This window comes from Ovis aries, chromosome 12 (genome assembly GCF_016772045.2).
Source record: "Ovis aries strain OAR_USU_Benz2616 breed Rambouillet chromosome 12, ARS-UI_Ramb_v3.0, whole genome shotgun sequence".
NCBI classification, from domain to species: Eukaryota; Metazoa; Chordata; class Mammalia; order Artiodactyla; family Bovidae; genus Ovis; species Ovis aries.
This window is the reverse complement of record NC_056065.1, coordinates 4,289,621-4,310,901: the sequence shown is the minus strand read 5'-3', so window position 1 is coordinate 4,310,901 and position 21,281 is coordinate 4,289,621. Positions and strand designations below refer to the sequence as shown.

At 54.9% G+C, this 21,281-nt stretch overlaps 1 protein-coding gene across 1 annotated transcript in view; it reads right to left on the bottom strand.

Moving 5' to 3' along the window:
• MAPKAPK2 (MAPK activated protein kinase 2) overlaps positions 1–20,997 on the bottom strand; it is a 45,893-nt gene extending 24,896 nt beyond the window's left edge. Inside the window, exon 1 of the mRNA XM_027976142.3 lies at positions 20,359–20,997. Coding sequence (XP_027831943.2) covers positions 20,359–20,667 — 309 coding nt within the window. The 5' untranslated portion in view covers positions 20,668–20,997. The remainder of the gene's footprint in view (positions 1–20,358) is intronic.
• Positions 20,998–21,281: the final 284 nt, after the last annotated feature.

The window sequence follows — 21,281 nt, the reverse complement described above, 5'->3', positions numbered from 1 at the left end:
TGACGGGACAGGTGATGGCAGGGCAGGGGATGGCGGGAGAGAGGACGACGGGGCAGGGGACGGTGGGAGAGGGGACGGCGAGGCAGGTGACAGCGGGAGAGGGGATGGCAGGAGAGAGGACGGCGAGGCAGGTGATGGCAGGGCAGGGGATGGCGGGAGAGAGGACGACAGGGCAGGGGATGGAGGGAGAGAGGACGACGGGGCAGGGGACGGTGGGAGAGTGGACGGCAGGGCAGGGGACGATGGGACAGGCGACAGCGGGGGCAGGGGACGGCGGGGGCAGGCAACCATAGGGCAGGGGAAGGGGAACCAGAGAGAGAGACCACAGGGTGGGGCTCAGACCACGCCCTGCCTTCTAGCCTTGAGGGGTCAACAGGGCAACAGCTCTGTCCCTCAGTGTCAGGACCTGGAAAGAACACAGATGAAAGTTCTTCTAAATAAGGAAAGCTCCACCGCGGGGTCAGACAGAATTTCCATAATGACCGATTTGCCTACAAGTGGCCTGAGAGCATTCCCAGCAGTGGCGGAGATGCATTCCAGCTGAGGAGGGGGCGGAGGGAGGAGCCGCCCCTTCTCCCCGCCGCCGCCCAGCCCAGCTCTCTGCTGCCATTACAGAGGCCCACCTCGAGTAAGCTCAGAGCTCTCTGGCAAGGGTTCCCTCCCTGGAGGCCACCAGTCCTAGGGGCCCAGAGTCACTGGTCCCTCTGGGACACTGGAGCCTGGGAGTCTGCAAACACAGGCCCGGCTGGCGGCAGAGCTCATACTCAGGCTTCCCGTGGCTGGCGGGGCAGCTGCCCTTCCCCTCCTCAGCTCACACAGCCCGGGCCGGGCGGCCCCTCCCCACCTGAGCGATGCCGGAGGCTGCCGGGGGTGGAAAGGCAGGGAGATGCCAGGGAAGACGCCAGGGAGACAGGCACCCTCGTTCCTGAGGACACACTTCGTCCCTTCCCTCTGGAGGTCACAAGAGGAGACGAGACACAAAACTACACACACACACACACACACAGGGAGGAAGTCCGGGGCCCGCCCTCACGGCACAGAGCTCCACCTACACTGGCAGTGCACAGTCTCCAGGAGCATTAGCGACTCCCACCAACACTCCCCTGTCCCTCAGCTGCTAACTTCCTTGTAACCAACCATGACCCCCTAGCAAGCTGCCGGAGGGTGCAGAGGCACGCAGCGGGTTCGGGTGTGAAGTGAGGCTCTTCTGCGAGTGAAGAGCTCAGGGGAGCCACCGAACCCTTCCTCAGGAGCCGCCGACAAGGGGACCAACCTTCATATCCACCTCCGGTCACCGATGATCTGAAAACAACTCTAGCCTGAATTTTAAAATTCCACAGACTTTACTAAGTCCACTTCCCAATCCTGAATCCTTACTTAAATTGAAGCCAAAAAGCCTTCATCTCGGTTCCCCAGTGCCTTTCCGCCCTGGCCAGCGGGGAGGGGAGAAAAGACACAGTCTATCTGCCTGTCCCATGGCCACCTCAAGGTGCAGAGACGGGGATCAGACCAGGAGGCCACGCGGAGGCAAGGGAGCTAACTCTTGCGCCCCTGCACTTCCAGACCTGGCAAGCAGCCGCCCCTGAATCACCAGGCCCTTTCTCCAAGGGCGAGGAGGTCTCAGTAGCCTGGGGCTCAAGCGGGGGTGACCGCCCACTGCTTGCTCCCCCCACCATCCCCCTCTACGCTGCACATTGCCGCTTCCCAGGCATGACAGATGTAACTGCTATTCAGTGTGTTCAAGACAGGACAAAAGCCTTCTCCAAAAGCACAAAGCCAGCAGGAATGCAGACAGGCCTACGTCAATGGAAGCCACCTGCCAGGGGGCCCTTTTCTGCCACACCCCCAGCGTACACACACACAATTTTTTAAGCCTCTCAAACCTGTGTTAACATACAGTCAGGTGAATTTTTCTCTGAATCACTGGACAGTTCTCCCAGAGCAGGGAGACTTCACCACCATTTCTCAAATAGTATACTGCAGGATGTTAATAAGTGACAGGTATCAAGAAAAAGGGGCCCGACCTATGTCAGAAGCACCAGCTTATACAAAGCCGGACAGATTTTTCTACTAAAGGACTTATCGGCACCTTTAGAATGTTAATGTGTGCTGAAGAACGTTTCCCAGATTCGTTTGATCCCAGGGTGTCTCAGGACTGATGTTCCACCAACACAATCCAAGACTGTCTGGTGTTTGGAGAAATGGGCGACTCTGTTCCATGCTCATCCCCTTATGTAGCTCTTCTACTATTTGAAATGCATGAGAAATATTTTGCTTACGTGCTTCCTTCTCAATAAGCTTCCAGTGAACAGATGAACAGATTCACGAGCGTGCTGTGGTATCGCCACAGTTCGGTCCAACCAGTGATGACGTTTCCACAAAGACCACTAGAACTTCATCCAAACACGGAACCCCTGCATACGCTCAAGCCAACCCTGGCTCTGAATCACCTGCGCTTATGCCACCAAGGACCAGGGTTCAAATGCGGATGAACCGGCTGGTTTCATTCCCTGACCAAACCTCTCCCTAGACTTCCTCAGCTGTTCTGCATTTGCCCCTAAAAGTAACTGGGTGACTGCCCTGAACGTGCACGCCTGTGGCCAGTGAGATGCCACCACTGTAAGTACCGCACGTGGTCGGGGCAACCTCAGCCACTGACACCGCCAAGTCCAACAGAGAAGCCTGAAAGGAACAGTGGGCTAACCAAGCTGGACCAGAAAGGGTGCTTACCCACCCTTCCTCCCATCATGGGTGTGACAGACACTCAGAAAGGACATGAACCGTCAGCATCTCCCAGAAAGCCCAGCATTTTTATATTCAAACTATGTATTTCCGGTTGTCTCTTGGATCTGGAAGTAGTGCCCCTACTAAAAAAAAAACTTGTTTGTCAGACAGACCCTTCCTTCGTGTGTGTTGGGGTAACTTTGTAGAAAAGCCCCTTCAGGAGCCCCTCTGGTACCCTGGTGCGGGCTTCCTGCTTCATTCACAGTAAAGTGCATCCTGGAGGGGCGCCTCCCACTGACCTCCGCAGCTGAGCCCCAGCAGCTGAGCCCCAGGCGGTGCCCTCAGCTCCGCGGCAACCCCCCCGCCTCCCGCCCCGCACCCAGGAAACCTCTGCCTCTTACAGCCTCTGCCCTTGTTCTGAAGCCACAGACTATTCCCGGCGTGCACATTTCTGAGAACACCTTTGGTGGAGATGGAGATTGTGGTTCTTCTCTGGGCACCACCAAGAGGTCGGGGAATTCCAAGGACTCTGGTTCTGACCTAAGAAGGGGGGAGGGCCCTATGTCAGCTCTCCCCTCCCAACCCTGGAAACATCAGAAGAAAATAAGGTGAGATTCCACGAGCTAACGCTGAACAGTCTCCATTCATAACCAAATACAAAAGTGCATGTTTTATCACCTTAGAAAAAAGTTCATAGCTTATTTCTACCCTATTTCCCCAAATTTCTCTTCTTGCCCACCCAGCAAAACTAGTTCAACCTCTAGACAGCGGGAGTGAAGGGAACACCGACAGCCCTCTCCAGAGAAGCACCCCCAGGCTTCCCAAGCAACCCCAGACCCCAGAACCCTGCTCCTCGAGAAAGAGACGGAAAGCGCCTTCCCCAGCTCCTGCCAGCCCCTCAACCTCCCCACAGGGCTTCCTGTCCCTGGACTCCTCAAGGCTACAGAGAATTCCTTGGTTTCATTACTCCACTCATCTTTTCTAACTGGGCGGGCTTGTGTTTGGATGTAGCTCTTCTGAAGCTGACACTTTAATTCTTGACTTTAGCAACTTTATTGTTTAAATACCAGTTTTGCCTCTAAGGCAGCCAAGGCTCCGCTCAGCCTGTTAATTATCAGCTGCTGAGCAGTCATTTCTTCACCGAAGCTGACGTGGTCGGAGGACACCAGGGGTAAAGAGCTGGGATTAGGAAAGGGGCCCAACTCCCTCCTGGCCATCTCGTTAGAATCCAAATGAAGACAAACAGGCAAGAGGCTCAGCCATTCCCTGGGTCTGATGCAGCTCAGCTAAGTGCCTAGCACTGTGCTTACCCTGGGGCTGCTGCTGCTGCTAAGCTGCTTCAGTTGTGTCCGACTCTGTGAGACCCCATAGGCAGCAGCCCACTAGGCTCCCCCATCCCTGGAATTCTCCAGGCAAGAATACTGGAGTGGGTTGCCATTTCCTTCTGGCATGAAGGTGAAAAGTGAAAGTGAAGTTGCTCAGTCGTGTCCGACTCCTAGCAACCCCATGGACTGCAGCCCACCAGGCCCCTCTGTCCATGGGATTTTCCAGGCAAGAGTACTGGAGTGGGGTGCCATTACCTTCTCGTTTCTTGTCCCTAAGGCACTCAGAGGCTAGGACATGGGAGGGCTATCATTTAAATTCAGAGCAGTAGCTAGTGTGAACTACCACTAATATAGGGCAGAAAGTTATTCTTCCTGGAACTGGGGAAGAGGGTCGGGGGAGGGGGGCAGTGAAATCTAAGCTTCCAAGTAGAAACAAACTTCTACCAGGAGGAAAAGGATGAACATGAGAAAGACACAGAAGATCAAGAAGCAGAAGAAACACACTACAGGGTGGGATGGAGTCCTCCCCAGGAAGGGAAAGAGGGTGCGTGTGTGTGCTTGCGTGAGTGTGCGCACGTGTTCACAAAGGTGTGTTGGGGGTAGGAGTAGGGGAAGAAAGAAAGGGCAAAGCCAGCTTGCCTGAACACCATATTTAGGAGTTTAAGTGTCATACTGCAGGCAAGGAGAGGCCACGGGAGGTCTCTAAACAGACGTAACTGTGGTCATATCTGGCTAGATGGCTGTCCCTGAATGGCTCTGAAGAAAACCAGATCAGTGGCCTCAAAAAGCAGGTGTGAACCATGCAGAGAAACATGGAGCAGGATGGACACTGGGGGATGACCGGCTTGATGGCCCTTGGGACCGTCCACCGTCAGGGTCCCCCAAGACGTGCACCTCTCCAGGATCTCTCAGCGAGGCCTGACGATCAGCAGGTTCCCGGGAATGATGTCGCGGCCTGCATCTCTCGGGGGCCCTCGCAGGTTGGGTACTCTGAAACCCCACCGTGGCAAGGGGGTGGCAGACACAGCCGCGCACAGGTGTCTGCAGAAGGCCGGGGGGGGGGGGATGGGCTGATGCGTTCCGTGAGGCTCTGGAAAATGCCACTAGCACCAAGGAATAATGCACCTTCAGGGACCCAAACTTTGACTTGATTAACATAATACTTTAAAAAAACATAAAACCAGAAAAAGTTTTTAAGAGTAAGGTTTTCTTCAAAAGAGGTAAGCTCCCCATCACTGGAGGAATTTAAGAAGAGGTTCCATAGGATGCCAAACAGAGATATTGATCATAGACAAAAACACACCTTCCTGAACACCACCCCACAATCTTGGACTCAGTAAAATACAGAGTGGGGCCCAGGAATCTGTATTTTCAAATGCTACCCACACAGGTGATTTTGACAATCGACTTGGTTGGGAGCCACTGAGCTGGACGACCGTTTGTGAGGAGCCAGTCCTAAACAAGACAAACAAAAGTTGCCTTTCTAAAGATCACCTTCTCTGTACTCTCGCCCCAGGACCGCAAAACCTCTCCTCGTGTTCTTCCACAAATTCCCTCCCAGCTCTGCTAAATCCGCCAGGGTGCAGAACAATGGCCTCAGAGTCTGGCGCTGTGTGAGAGCATTCTGAAACGATGGGCGTTCTCTATCTGCACTGCCCAACTCAGCAGCCACTAGCTCCATGCGGCTCTTGAGCAGCTGCCATGTGGCTGCTGCTACTGTATGGAGAAACTAATTTTTAACTTTATTCAAGTATTTAAATTTAAATCGTCACATGTGGCTGGTGGCTACTGGACCAGCAGTACAACTAGCTGTGGAAAAGGGCTTATGCGTTCACTCTGAGACCCACACAGATCAGCAAATTCTGACTGCTCCTTCCACCACCACCTCTTGGAGGTCAGCTCCAGCCTGAAGAGACCGGCCTGTGACGGGGAGATACAATTCAGAGAAAATGGCAGGAAAGGAGGAGCTCTGTGTCAGCTGCACCGCAGACAACAGGGACAAAGAACAAAAAGCCTTAGCAGCAATCCTCACCCTGCAGGGCTGTGCCCTTCTCTGCCCAAGAGAGCAATTAACACTAGCAGCCATCACCCCATCCAAGACATGGGAGCCTATCGCCCGGTGCAAGGCCCCAGCTCCCCCAGAGCAAGAGGACCTCAGTCTCAAGGATGACTTGGAACAGCCCTCAGCTGTCCGAAGCTGGAGTCTCAAAGCTGACTTGTACTGGAACTTTTGGGCTGTTCTGGAGTATAGATATCCTATGGTATATCTGGAGTATACTACAGGGATACAGGATAGTGTATCTGGAGTATAGATATTGGGTATCTATACCCAATACATGCTCAGTCACGTCCAACTCTTTGCGAACCCATGGACTGTGGAATTCTCCACATCAGAATACTGGAGTGGGTAGCCTTTCCCTTCTCCAGGGGATCTTCCCAACCCAGAGATCGAACCCAGGTCTCCCACTTTGCAGGCGGATTCTTTACCAGCTGAGCCACAAGGAAAGCCCCAGAATACTGCAGTGGGAAGGCTATCGGTTCTCCAGCAGATCTTCCTGACCCAGGAACTGAACTGGGGTCTCCTGCATTGCAGGCAGATTCTTTCCCATCGGAGCGATCAAGGAAGCCCCACAGATATCCAAGGAAGAAGAAATAAACCTCACCAAAAAAAAGCTGCACTACTTTTCCAAACCTCAATAGTCTTCATCAGGAAAATGTATCATCTGCACACCAAAAAAGATAACTGGATTTCTGCCCAAGTGCATCTGCTGCTGCTGCTGTTTAATCACTAAATTGAGTCCAACTCCTTGTGACCCCATGGTTTGTAGTCTGCCAGGCTCCTCTGTCCATAGGATTTCCCAGGTAAGAACACTGGAATGGGTTGCCATTACCTTCTCCAGGGGATCTTCCCGACCCAGAGGTAGAACCTGCAACTTCGGCATTGGCGGGAGGATTCTTTACAACTGAGCCACCTGGAAAGCCCCATCCAGGTGCAACACAAAGGACAGATTCAACCTGACCAAGGACTCCAGCTTCACATGTGTAGCCTTTCAACTTGATTCTCGCTCCCACATTTGGGCCTCTTTCCCCACCATCTAACTGGACATACACTCTATCAAAGGGGGTGGTTATCTGAGCCAAGAAACAGGTACCACCTCAACCTTCTGGGGCACCAAGTGAACACAGACCAAAGCTGCAGAAAGAGGCCAGGTGGGTATCTGCAGTCACCCGTCGTATTTAAATAATTCTCAGTATGTGGGGAGGACAATGGACAGGACGCTCCCTCAAGGCTCCTGCAGACCACCTTACTGTCTCCTCTTGGGAGAGGTTCTCGTCCTGCTTCAGGGACACAGGCCCTCAGAGAAGAGGGGTGCGGCAGGGATGGCTGAGGAAGCAGGATGGAAGAAAGGCCACATGCTAAAAAAGCACTGTGGGGGAGGGGAGAACCATCCAGCAAAGGCTGGATCTTTTTCTGAAGTTTACTGGAAGACTGGGGTTTTTTCCCCTTCTTGCTCTATAAAAAGAACGAAAGAAAGGGGGGAAAATGTTGCAACTTCCTTTGTCACAGCACATGCTCAGGAAGAAGCGACCGAAGCCATTGCTTCACTTTCCCATCCGCACTAACGGCCGGTTCCATCCTGGGCCCGGACTTCCGCTCACCCAGCGCCCGAGAGGCAGGAGGCCAGGCGGCCAGAGAGCCTCCCGGCGCCCGGGTCCACCTGGAGGCCCCCACAGGAAGGACGCGACTCCGCAGGGAAGGGAGGAGCCCCGTGAAGGCCCAGAGGAGGACCCACGGCCTCGGCTGCAGCCCGTTCTCATCACCCCATCCTTCCAGCTCCATGGATGGCCGGTCAGCGCAATCCTGAGCGCTTCCGGTTATAGAAACAGCCCTGGGAGACCTGGGCCGGCGGAAGATGGGAGCCCTGGGGAGCCCCGCAGCCTGGCTCTCGCCCTCCTGCTGCCCAGCCCTCCTGCTGCCCAGCCGTCTGTGTGCGGCGGTCCCTGGGAGGGTCACAGGTGCGAGCCCGCACCAGGCAAAAGGGACCACAGCCCCGACCCATCTGTCCTGGAAGAGCCCACCCGAGTCTCTGTATCCTCTGAGGCTCTGATTCTACCACTTTCCCCCGAGTCGGCCACCTGAACCTCTTTACGGGTAAAACCTGGATCAAGCCACCCGGAGGCACTGCTTCCGTTGGAGAGCATCAAGAGGGGATACCTGTGAACCGGCACAGCACCGACTGCGGGGTCAGGCTATTCGCAGTCCTTTATACACAAAGCTGTCCGCTCCTCCTCTAAACTCTAAGTTCCCAAAGGCAGGGCTCCCATCTGACCACTGTAGCAATTTGCACACAATAAGCATTCCATAAATATTTGATGAAAAAACAAAGAGCAGAATCAACTAAGTACTGAATCACAGTAGAGTCAGGGAAGAACTATAGGAGAGGCAGTACTGGAAGCTCCATGGAGCCAGGTAGGAAAGCCAGAGGCGCCCAGCATTAGTAGCCTCAGGGCTCTATACTTGTATTCCTTCTGCCTGCCTCTCCCTCAAGTATTTCTAGGGCTCACTCAAATGTCACTTTTGCAGTGAAGCCTTCTCTGAGCCCCTATTTGAAACTTCAACATCACACACACGTTCCCAGCATTCCAGGGTGTCCTCCTTTGTACCTACAGCCTTCTGACAAGCTATATCATTTATCTGATTGCATTTTCTCTGTCTCCCCATGCTAGAATGCAAGCTCCACACAAGCAGTATTTTCTCTTTCTTTCTTTCTTTTTTTTTTTTTTTTTGATCTTCTTGGTACACTGAGGTATCCCTAGAGCCTGAAATAACACTTAGCACTTAGCAAGTGCTCAATAAATAACTGCTGGGGACTGAACGATTCCGAACATATTTCCTCTTCCATAAAATAGGGACTTTTACTTTGCAATATTAAGGATTAACAAGAATGTAAGTGAAACACCTAGTACAATGCTCGATACACAGTATCTGCTCAGTAAAGACTTGCTATTAACCTGGAAACCCTTCACAGTGTTGCTAAGCTTTGGACAGTGATCTGAAGGAGGCAGAGGATAGAATATTGCTGTATGTATCCCTCATTCTGCTGTTCTGATCTTCCTTAGGGAGATGGCAAAAGTCATCCTTGGCAGTGCTAATTTTCTTGAGTAGTAAGTTGCTTTGGATCTCAGAGAGCTAGAAGGTACCCTGGGGCAAATTCCACTTAGAAAGGAAGGGGTCCAGTCTAAGTTTCGAGAAAAGAATCAACCCTCCTAGTTCTAAACCCCTCTCTTCTCACATAGCAGAGGTATTAAAGGAGTCTAAACCCAAGAGGAAGACCCAGAGTCGTCACCCCTCCAGGCTAATCCTGCCATCTGGGCCTCCTAATGGCCGCTCAGCAGGGAAGACAGGAGGCAGGCACAGAGAGGATTCACATTTACAAACATTAGTTGAAAGGCTGAGTGAGTAAAAGTACGGCAGCCCAGGGAGGGATGAAAGAACACCGGCCTGCAGAAAGCGAGGGCAGAGAGGGTGGCTCCCAATCCCTGGAGCCCTGGAGCCCAGGCTGACCACCTCTTTCCCAGCAGAGGAGCATCAGCAGCAGTGATGAAGAGCGCCCTTCAGCACAGGAGAGCCCTGGATTTATGATGAAAAAGCTGAGCGAGGCCCCGACAGGTTCAAGAACTTGCTGAGACCCACACAGCCGGGAGGGTGCTTCAGAGGCCAGGCGGGTTCTCTCCCCACTGCCTGGAACTCAAGGGTTCCCCGAGGTTCAAACCTCTAACCCCAGTCCCGGCATCATGCTGCTCAATGCTGGCCCTTTTGCAACACACAGGACGAGGCCAGGAGACAGGAAGGCCACCTCGGACGGCATCCAGGTGTCTCTGCGTGTCTGGGGCTGACTCGAAGACGCCAAGAACTCTGGGAGAGCTGGCAAGCTCCACACCTGTCCCTCCCTCAGTTAAAGTTCTCCAAAGGGTAGGAGGGTCATCTCCACAGCACAACACAAGACAGAGGAGCTCTGAAACAGGGAGGAGAGGCATCAATGGGAAACTGTGGTCAGGGCCCTTACGAGAAAGAGAACTCTGTTAGCAGAAACGCCAGGTGCCAGCTTGAGTCAGCAGACCCCAGTGGGTGAGGGGAAGACCTCCCAGAAGAGTGTCCTGAATGGCCTTTTAGCAGACAGGAGGGAGAGCAGGGAGAGACCCTTAGGGAGACCCTCACTACAGCCCCAACTCATTCTCAGAATCCAGGCCAACCCTGTCCCTCACCCAGTCACTCCCTGAAACCTTGAGGATCACCACTAGCACATTACACTTGCGGAGACAGCATCCACTATTGCTCAGTAATCACATCTTCATGAGGCAGCTGGGTGTAACGCACAAGGCCAAAATACTCTGGAATTTTTTTTAATGATGGATATAGTCACTACACAGAAATAAGAGGATACGAAAATAACAGCGATGTAGGTCTTCACGGAATTTGCCATCCGATGTCTGCACTTCACACACTGGAGAATTACACTTAAAACCAGGAAGAGAAGGTAAGAGCGTCTTGGCGAGTGTGACGGGGAGGGATGGGAAGACCCACTTCTGGCCTGAAAGGGGTCACGAAGGAAGGAGCAGCGCAGGCACAGGGCTGAAGAGGCAGGCCCAGACAAGGGCTGGGGCGAGGCGGGGGCCAGGACGACCCAGGACCAACGGGAGACAGACGCTGGGTGGAGGAGCGAGGGTTAGAAAGCAGGGTCCCATGAGCAAACAGGAGACATACGTCACTGAGGCTGAAGCGCAGCATACGTTCAGAAAAAAACAGACTTGAGGTCAGATCTGAGAAGGACGTGGAAGCCTCCTGAGCTCTGCAGACAAAACGAACCCACCATTCAAGCTGGGAAGCAACGTGACCAGAGCTGTGCTTCAGGCAAACTAATCCCCATGCTAGCTGAAGAACCCGGGGGCAAGACTTCATTCCTCCACCAGCCCTCTAACTAGACCTCAAACTCGGTTTTATTTTCCTTTTAAATATTTAAAGCAAGGAAACCAAAAGTGCCCTTGAGAGCAGCAGAGCTGAGCACAGGTGAAGGGGCGCTCGCGGCCCCTGCTCCCCCGAGAGCACCGGTGACTGAGGGCCACGGCTGGGGGGGACACAGAGGCGGCAAGTCCTGAGGGTCCCACTGGGGTCCAGCAGGAGGGATACCGAGCTGGGGAGCGGCAGCCAAGGGGAAGAACAAAACGATGCTTCTGTAAGCGTGAGAGGTGACGCTACTGAGCACTGCGGCCTCCAGCCTTCCTCAGACTTGGGTGCCTGTATGAAGCCAAGCACAGAAAAGGTACAAGATGACCTTGCAGCCGGACTGCAGCAAGCTCCAGGGCACGCGAGCTCTTCCCCCGTCCACCTGCATTCCTCGGATGCTCCGAGTTCCACGAGTTCCACACACATGGCTTTAAGCGCCCTGGGCTCCTGGGCTCTGGGTCTTCCTCCCCCCACCGCCCCCCACCCGCCGCCCCTTTGAACTCTGCAGAAATCAGACTGGACAAGCAATCTACAGATTCTTCATTCAGAAAGACCGCCCTCACCTAAGGCTCCTAGAACCCTGCCTTTAAAATTCTTCCACATCTTCCTCTAAGAATTACAGAAGCCAGGCCCGGAGGCCCAGGATGCAGGGGGCGGCGCAGCGGAAAGAGAGGGAAGGCATGGCTCCCCCAAGGACAGGGACTCCTGTCAGAGCTAAAAATAAACCATTAGCAATCTACACCCATCTCCTCCCCTCCAGAGGCCCATGGGCCTTGGCAGAGAAATCCCTCCCTGCGGAGCAAACCAGGCCCCAGAGGACAGCCGGGAGCAGGCGGTCACGGAGCTGGGCTCGGGATGGGACTCCAGCTGCAGGCGGAGGCTCCCCCAAGGCACCCCTTCTCCCAAATAAGCCCCCACACCAGAAAACAGACACAGAAGCCCCCTGTCTGACGGGGTCAGCACCAACACCCTCCAAGGATTAGGAACAAGAGGAGAATGTCGAAATCATAAAGGGAGCACTCTTCCCAGTGTCCATCCGGCAGCCAGGAATGCCAGCTGTCCCCATGTGGTTCTATGGTACCAGGGGTACCAGGACCACCTGGGATACAAGGACCCACGGGCAGCAGGAGAAGACGCCACCTCAGTAGGCCTCAAGGGACGCAGATCACCAAGATCCTGCCCCCCAGTCAGGAGGGAGAGGAGACCCAGCTCCCAGTGACATCCTGCAGGTGGCCCAGGGGGAGGCTGGGGGGCCGTGCCTGACTCATGACAGAGGATGTTCTTGGAAGCCAAGGGGATGAGGTCACACTGTGGATGCGGTAACCCGAAGCCCCAGGCTGCCGAGCCCTGCGCAGGGGCAGGTAGCCACTCAGTCCCCGGGCAGCTGGGGTGAGGGCCTGGCAGCTGCCCTGGGCTCCCCACTCAGCTCCACGCCCCCCACCCACCCAGGGAAGCCCCCCAGCAGGCAGGGCCTGGAGGAAGGCGGAGCTGGAGGCCAGCACAGAGTGCCTCACGCCCCTCCCCGGCTGACCGACCCTTCCAGGAGCCCACGGAGCCTCCGGACATGCATCTCAACACCTGGAGGCCAGCACCCACAGCTCACTCTTAGCACAGCCGGCTCGGCCGCCCACCAAGCTCGGGCTGGAAGAAGGGGCGAACTGGGAGGGGGCGCCAGTGAGTGTGAGGACCAGCGCGGCGGTGCGGCAGGAAGGCCTGGGCCGCTGTCAGGCCGACCCGAGATGGAGGCGGCAGCAGGGCAGGTTTATTTTTAGCAGCTGAGACAAGAGGGGCTAAGTGACAGTTCTGGGCCCTGGACAGGACGCCAGGTGACACACATCCAGTGAGGGCTGGGAGCCTCATGACACCATGAAGAGTCCAAAGGAAAATGAGAGCAAGGCGGTCAACTCGATGACCTGCCTCGGTGGGGCGGGGGGGATGTTGGGGGAAGCGGGGAGGAGCCCCTCAGGAACATGAGGGTGTAGGAGCTGCTGGGGGCACATCAAGAGGTCCCCTCCCAGGACCCCGTACCTGGGACTAGAGAGATTTTGCTTTTGTTTCATGTTCGAAAGAACCATCCCAGAGATAAGCCACACAGAGATGCTGCCGTCCTCTTCTCTGAGACAGGAAAGGCTTCGTTCTGCGGTTGGTCACCACCCCTCACCTCCCAGGAGAGTGCTGGAAGGCCGCTGACCACAGAGGGACCTGCAAACATCCCTCAAGAGGAAGGTGCCCTTTCATATGACCCTTCTGGACAGCTCAGGTTCCAGGCAGAACACACACACAGCTTGGCTGGTCCTAGAAGGGAACATTGCTTCCGATAAAGGGTGACCTTGGGGCCACGTCCCAGCCTCTCCTCCCTGCCAGATGGCACGCAAAAGTGTTTACCAGGTCAGAGAAGAGAGACCCTCGAGAACTCTACACTGCCAGAGGCTGAGCACAACCATAGCCCCCTTTCCGCTGAGTCTTCTCTTCCTTCAACCAAATCTCCTGGCCTGGCACCGAGAACCCAAGTTCAGGACTGAAACCACTGCAGTATCCCTAAACGGGCTGGAGGAAAAGAAGAGAAGATGCCAGGAATCCCCCTCTCCTGTTGCCTCCTCAGTCCCGTCACATCCCCTAGCACCCAGTCCCACGGGTAAGAAAGGGTACCCAGGCATACCTGGTATGTATTCTAACTTCCCATAAGCTCTGGGAATCAGTTCCCAATTCTCACCTCCGAACAGCCCCAAACCCATACTATCACTTCAGGTGAATCAGAAGGCAGCACAACTTGGATGGACACAGACATACACCAAGGCAAAGCCTGACAACTGCAGGGCACAGCCGACCTAAGCGGCGCATCTGGCCCCACAGCTTCGAATGGGAAGGAGGGTCAGATGGAGAGTTCCCGGCTCTACCCTGAGCCACACAACACCGGTTCTTCTGATTTCTAAGGAAGGAGAGGATTCACAGCCCACAGAGTTACAAAGCCCATCCTCTCCGCTGAGGCTCTTGCTGGAACACAGACCAAGTCTTCACATGAGAGAAGGAACAGCTGGTCCGCAATGGTATTAATTAACGGGGCGGAAGCTGCCCTGGAACCCTGCAAGGAGCCTGTCAAAAGGGTATCCATGCTGGATGGTACTGCTGATGGTCAGACGTGGAGCAAGGCAGCCAGCTCTCCTGCCTCTTGCCTCCAGCACGGCCCACCTACCCCACACTACTGTGCCCAGCAGCCACCAGTAGCCTGACCCTTAGACATGTACACTGATGCCTGGGAAGCTTAACTAACCTATTCAGCATCACACAACTTGTTAGCAGGGCACCAATACTAGATGGATCTTTCTTTCTTTTCTTTCTAATCTAGCACATAGCCCACGGTAATACAGTCATCCCTAGGTATTTACATCCATACATATCTTAAAACATAAAATATCAGTATTTCCTGAAAGACTAGAAAAGGTACAAAATCTGGATTTGGTTTCATATCTGGTACACATCAAGATGCTCAGTGGCACAACCTTATCTCCTTACCAGCGTCCCCATTTCGAAGCCGACTGATGAGGAAAGAGCCCAGTGACTGGTTAGTGGACACTGAGGTTGGCACTGCCAGGCCCACAGTCCCCACACTCCCTCCAGCAACCAAAACACGAAAGGAACCCAGACCCAGTGAAGGTTCCAGGGAACCGGGTCCCAAGACATGGCTCTGATGCTGACAGCAGGTGAGATCTCGGACGTGTGGCTGAACCTTTCCGGAATGGCCCAGCCTCTTCCTCGGCGAGGTGGAAAAGGTCAAGAAAGAGGAGCAGGGTGTGTGAGGAAAGTGAGCGCTAAGCTATGAATTGTGGGTCCCTTCAAGATGGGTCCCTGAGCCTTTCATCACGACCAAGAGTAGCTGAAGCCTCTTCAGACACGAAGAACAGCTCTGCATGGGTCACGGCAGCTACGAGAAAGGTGCGGCCCAAGGAAGAGGGGAAAGACAAGACTCCACAGGACCCTGGAGCAGAGGAGGGGCGGGCAGTCAAATGTGAATCCTGGGCCACAGACACCAAACCACCAGGAGCGTCCTGCACCAGGGCACAGGAAGGCCACTTGGGAATCATGGAAGAACAGCAGACGCGTGATTCCTCCAGGCACAGAAACCAAATACCCCCAGGCTCTGTGGGCAGGGAGGGGGACCTCCCTCAGCCCCAGGACATCCAAGGGGTGCAGTGCTCCTCCAGGCCTCTCCCAATAAAATCATCAACTGACGATGGCCCAGCTCAGATTTCAAGCAACCAAAACATCTTAATCAGGAATACCAATACCTTCATCCCCTAAAAAGGAGCCCCTAAGAGCTTCCCTGGTGAGTCAGTGGTAAAGAATCCACCTGCTAACGCAGGAGACACAGGCTCGATCCCTGGTCCGGGAAGATCCCGCTTACCGTGAAGCAACTAAGCCGGTGGGCCACAGCGACTGAGCCTGTGCTCTAGAGCCGTGCTCCACAGCAAGAGAGGCTGCGATGAGAGTCCATGCACGTCAACTAGAGAGCAGCCCCCCACCCGCCACAACTGCTCAGCAACAAAGAACCAGCCAAAAATAAATACATAAGACTATAAAAGTAAATAAACGAAAGCCACAATCAGAACACAAACTGAAAATAAGAATCTGGTTGTATTCTAGTCCACCAGACATTAAATTGATTTTTTAAAAAGGCGGGGGGAGCCCCTCAATTCCCAGACACCCATCAATATTTGGTCCTAAGGCTGCCCTTCTCCCCAGTGCTGTCAGCCACTGACCCCACATCTTAGCTGGAGATTATTTTCAAGCTCTGTCAGAGCCCAGAACTCCTAAGTGGAAAGGAATCACGCGCTGGCCCAGCTCTGACCCTGCCTCAGTGGGCGTCAAGAGCCCTGCTGCAACAGGCAGGGCCCAAAGTAAGGCGCAGGGTCTCTGAACCCAGAAGCCAGACCTTCCCCCAAAAAACCACAGGCCCCAACCTCAAAGATTTGTAACTTTTCTTTATAACATCCTGTTAGTTTACTTCATGCTCCCCAAACACTTTAACATCCGCTTTTAACACAAAGATCCGTTAGGCTCCTCGCTGAGCCCCCAGCCCCGCGTGCTCCCCACAGCAGGACCCCTCCCCCGCTCCCCCACGACCACCATCCCCTCCCGCAGGCAGACGTGTGCATCCCCCAGGGACCAAGCCACACTGTCCTCGGCGCCTTCAGTCCTCACAGATGCCCTCTTCCATGTTCCTCTACTTCCAACCACACAACTTAACCCCTAGACCAGCAAAACCCAGTAGAATTTTCTACCAGCTCGAAACCGCTCCTCTCCACTGTTCAGTGCAGTAGCCATTAGCCACATCTAGCCACTGACATGTGGCTGGCAGCTGGCTTTTAAATTTAACTTAGCTTAACTTAATTCGTCAATTTTAACTAGTTTTAATGTAAACAGGTCTGCATGGGCATTGGCTACCACAGTGGACAGTACAGCCTTAGACTGCGTTTGTTAAGTTCGTAATTCCCCCTTCTCCAAAAGAGTTTCTGGACCTCCAAACTTTTACGGCCACTTGCAATGTCTGTATCCTCCATACAATACAAAGCACGTGGTAGAATGCTCAGAGAACTGTTAACTACCTGTAATGATAGTGGAGATAAAAGAGGCTGGCCAGTCAGTGAACCTTCCCTCACCTTGTGATTCCATCCAGCAAAGCCCCACCTGGAACACTGCCTCTCACCCAGCTATACTAACCCTGCTTGCTCCCTGACAGGCACACAGCAGAGGGTGCTGCCTGCCCTGCGGAGATGAGGCAGCCCTGCTCTCTCTCTAACAGTGTCCAGACCAACCCTGAGAGGTTCTGATCAGGGGCCCTTGGTATCAGCAGACACCAAGGAACCCACATGGCCCCGACGCGAGTCACCCGGGGAGGAAGCACAGGAGAAAGGGAAGGAGAAGGAACAGAACTTTGCTTCCTCTAATTCACACAATGGAAAGACAAACAGAGGTACGTTACAACATTCTATACTCTGTAAAGCAATAACATGCCTCACCGAATCAGAGTCACACAGCAGAGGGGGACAACGGGCGCTGGCTTTAATTAAATTTGTTCAGCTAATACCTAAGAGTCACCATGACACAATGAAGCAGGAAGCAGCAGGGAACAGGACCAATTAAGGCACGAGTGGGTTGAGACTAGGTGTCCCTACTAAAGACACAGTGAATAGAATTCTCATGTTCTTGCACAAAAAAATAATAATAGTAAATAAGATTTCTAGCAAACACTTCCTAAAAAGAGGAGGGGGTGGTTAAAGAAAAAGTTTGTTACTCCAGATCAAAACTCACTTACGGAGCTGCTGAGTTGGTTTACAAGCTGCCCCTCCAACTCTGGGGTCAGTGCTGGGAGGCGACAAATTCCCACCTGGCAACCCGGACCCAGCGGTCAAGGAGGGGCCTGCAGTGAGAGCAGTTCCTGGGGCGTGAGGGGCTCTGGAGCAGCAGCCAGTCCTGGGACCAAGCCCGCTGATGTCACAGCAGTTATCAAGTGGGAAGAGGTCAGACATCCCGGGTTCTGATCCTGATTCTGCCAAGGGCATGGCTGTCTCACCTCAAGAAAGCCTTTGCTCTGGGCCTTGGTTTTCTCATCTGCAAAATGAAAGAGTCAGATGGGATGACCTCTACTCACAGTCCTTCCAACTCTGAGTGAAGTATGAGTATGACTCAGACCTTAGCAGAAGTACCCAGGAGAGACCATGAGGCCAGGTCATCGCACCAACCGAAAGGCATTTAGATGCCGCATCTCTCAGGTGGATGGAGAGAAATAGCAGGGTGGGTTGAGGCTATTTTTAAAAGCACTGATTACATTTAATAGGACTAAGAGGTCACCAGACCACAGACAGAGGAGCAGGCCATCACGGCAGCTGCCACCTCTCATCAAGTCTCAGGGCTATGAGATAGCAGAGAACCCCGTCAGAGACCCTGCAGCTCTCTGCCCTAAACCCCAGGAATGGCCTCACGCTCTACACAGAGCAGAAGGCCTCCTCCCTTTCTCTTCAGGCACCTTTCCGATGAGGCAATCCCCACCACATCTTCCTCCCTTGCTTCATAATCAAAACACTCCTGGTTTTGAAAATCATTTCACTACTCAGCACCTACAGTTAAGTTAGTCGAGATTCAAGATCTGGAAATCTCTTTGGTGTGTCTCTGGAACAGAACTGTTTGAAGCAGGCTTCCCCCACAGCTGTAATTATGTCTTTCCAGCATTTGGACGTGGAAGCACTGTTGATACTGCTGTCAGTCTCTGAATGCCTCATCCCTTCTTTCTTCCTCTATTATTAAGTTTTTATACAAAGATGTGTGGGAAATCTACAATTTAACAGTTGAGTCAGCTTGTGAGATCTGGGAGCAGGCTGCCTGTCAAAACACACTCTGACTTCAAGCGTCACCTGCTTCTAACCTGAGAAGGGCAAACTAGGAGTGTTATTTAAAATACTGCCGGCTCTTCCCTTTCAAACTTATTTAAAGGGGAAAAAAATCGAAATCTCTCTCCTATTAATTACAATAGAAATCTGAATTGCCACCCGAAAGGGGGTAGTTTTGTGTGTCTATCAAATAGAGTAAGGAGCAGAAGTTGAGAGCTTTTGTTCTGAGTCTTTATGCCATATTCCAACTATCCAAGAAAATGAGCAGCCAGTGTCCCCAAACTGCTGGTGGGTGAAGGCAGATGGCATCTCAGAGGGGACAGAAACCTCTCCTGGAAAGAACATCTGTCACTTCTTCAACGGTGCAGGTTAACTGTGGTCCAACAGTATCCACTCCCCAAGGTCAGAGCCACGGTCAACCAACCACTCTCCTTCCCTGCCCCAGTTTTGAGTATGGAAAGAACAGTCTAAGGCACAAATACTAAAGGGTTCAGGATACTGATGCATTCCTTCTTCAAAAGTCCAAAGCAATAGCTTGTAGTAAAACCAAAGAAATCTGACAGTACTGAGGCTAGCTGAAGTTCTCCCCGGAAAGGAAGAATTGAAAGCAGCAAGAAAGCAATCTTAGAGGCCTTAAAAATCTGTAAATCAAACATGTTTGCCTTCTACAACCCCAAGTACCAGGGTTTTATTATATCTAATTATATATTCCAACAGTCCCACCCATGACACATATCTGAGTTGTGTACGAATAGCTGAAATACAGCTAGCCACAGGGGTTGAGGGGGAAGAGAAAATACAACACAGGAAGTATTTTTCTCCTCCTCCAATCATTAAAGACACCTCAAGGGAAACAGGCGTTGTGTGTCACCTTTAGAGATGCGGTTTGATCTGAAACCCCTCTTAGGGGAAAACCTTTTTAGTGACCCTAGACACCTGCTCACACTGCACTGGGGACTCATCAGACCTCCAAGTTCATTATTTTTAACTTCGAAGTAGATATTCCCACTGAAATCCCCTTTCTCCTCACACCAGGCTCCTTAAAAAAAATAATAAAAAGAGGTTGGCTTTTCCCAGCTCCCGGAAAACGCTCCCTCCTACTGTCCACCAATCGCCCAAGTCCAAGACTCAAGCGGCCATCTCCGATTTGTGGAATCAGCCCGGGTCCAAGCCGTGGTTTTCCAGACCCAGTTTACAATGATCAATGGAACTAAGGAAACAGCAGACACCGCGCTGGAGCCTGCTGGCCTCCCATCTGGAGCCTCGCGGGCACCGAAGGTAGGAGGCGGCCAGCTCCCGGATCAAAACAATCCCTGCCGCCGCGCCTGGAATCTCCAGCCTTGCACCTCCCCGGCCGGCGCGCGCCCCGAGGCGGCACAGCCGCACTCACGAGGCCCAGGGAAGTGAAATCACACATTCCGGCTCCCAAATAAGGAGCGAGGCTAAATAAACCTCTTGAGATCCGACTTCTCCAAACCAACCCACCAACCAGCTCAATGAGTAATGGGCCTTTTGTGCCCGCGCAAAGGAGAGGCGGGACGAGAGGACCGGGAACCACAACCCCCCGAAAACCGCTTCCTGAGACAGGGAGACGAGCCCAAGTGGTCCCCGAAGCCAACCGCGGCGACTCGGCCGGAAGGCGCTCAGACCCCAAACGCCCGAGTCCTCAAGAGTCCCCGGGAGTCCCCACAGGTGACCGGAAACCCGGCCCGCGCGGCCACGACCCTCCCGCAGCGCCCGCAGCCCCCGCCGCGGGGCACACGCGGGGCGCGCGGGGCGGGGAGGGCGGCCCGGCAGCGGCCACTGCTCGGCCGCCCGGACGCGGGTCCCGGGAGCGCGCCGGCACCGCCACGACGAGCCGCCGGGGAGAGCGCGGGCGCCGGCCCTGGGAGCCCCCCGCCCGCCCCGCGCCACCTACTTTCAGGGCGAATTTCTCCTGCGTCCTCTTGCTGAAGATCTGCAGGACTTTGCCGTTGATGCCCAGCCCCAGGACCTGCGTGGTGACCTTGTAGTCGTCGATGATGGCGTTCTTCTTGATCTGCAGGCTCGACCTGACGTGGAACTGGGGGAACTGCGGCGGCGGCGGCGGCTGCGCCGGGGCGGGGGGCGGCGGCGGGCCGGGGCACAGCGCGGGCGGCGGGCCGGGGCACGGCGCGGGCGGCGGGCAGCACGGCGCGGCGGCCGCGGCGGCGGCGGGCGGGGGCGCGGCGCCCGCGCCGGACAGCATGGTGCCCGCGGGCGCGGGCGCGGCGGCCGGCCCCGCCTCCGGCTCCGGACGCGGGCCCCGCCGCCCCCCGCCCGGCCGCGAAGTTTGCTCCGGGGGGGAGCCGGCTTCCCCGCCCCGGCCCGGCTCCAGGCTCGGCGGGTCGCGCGGCTCCGTGAGTCCCCGATGCGCGCCGCTGGCGCCCGCCGGCCCTGCTGCCTGCCTGCCTGTCTGCCGCCCTCCCCCCGGGGGCCGGGCGCTCGGCGGGACGCGGGGAACGGCGCGCGGGGCCCGGCCGGGGGGGAAGTGGCCGTGCGACAGAGTACCCAGCCCGGGGGCCGGCGGCCGCGTCACAGCCGCGTCTGCGTCCGGGGCCGGGCCTTAAAGGGGAGGGCCGAGGGGGCGGGGCCGGGAGGCGGTGGGGATGGCGGGGGCGGGGCCGGGCGGTGTGGGCGTGTGGGCGGGGCTGGCCTTAAAGGGGAGGGCGCGCGGCGTCCGGAGAGCCGAGGGCCGCCGGAGCTGGGGACCGGCGTGAGGCCCGCCGCACCGAGAAGTCTTAGTTGTCCCATTACTGAGGACCGCCGCACCGAGAAACCCTCAGTTCAGTTCAGTTCAGTTCAGTCGCGCAGTCGTGTCCG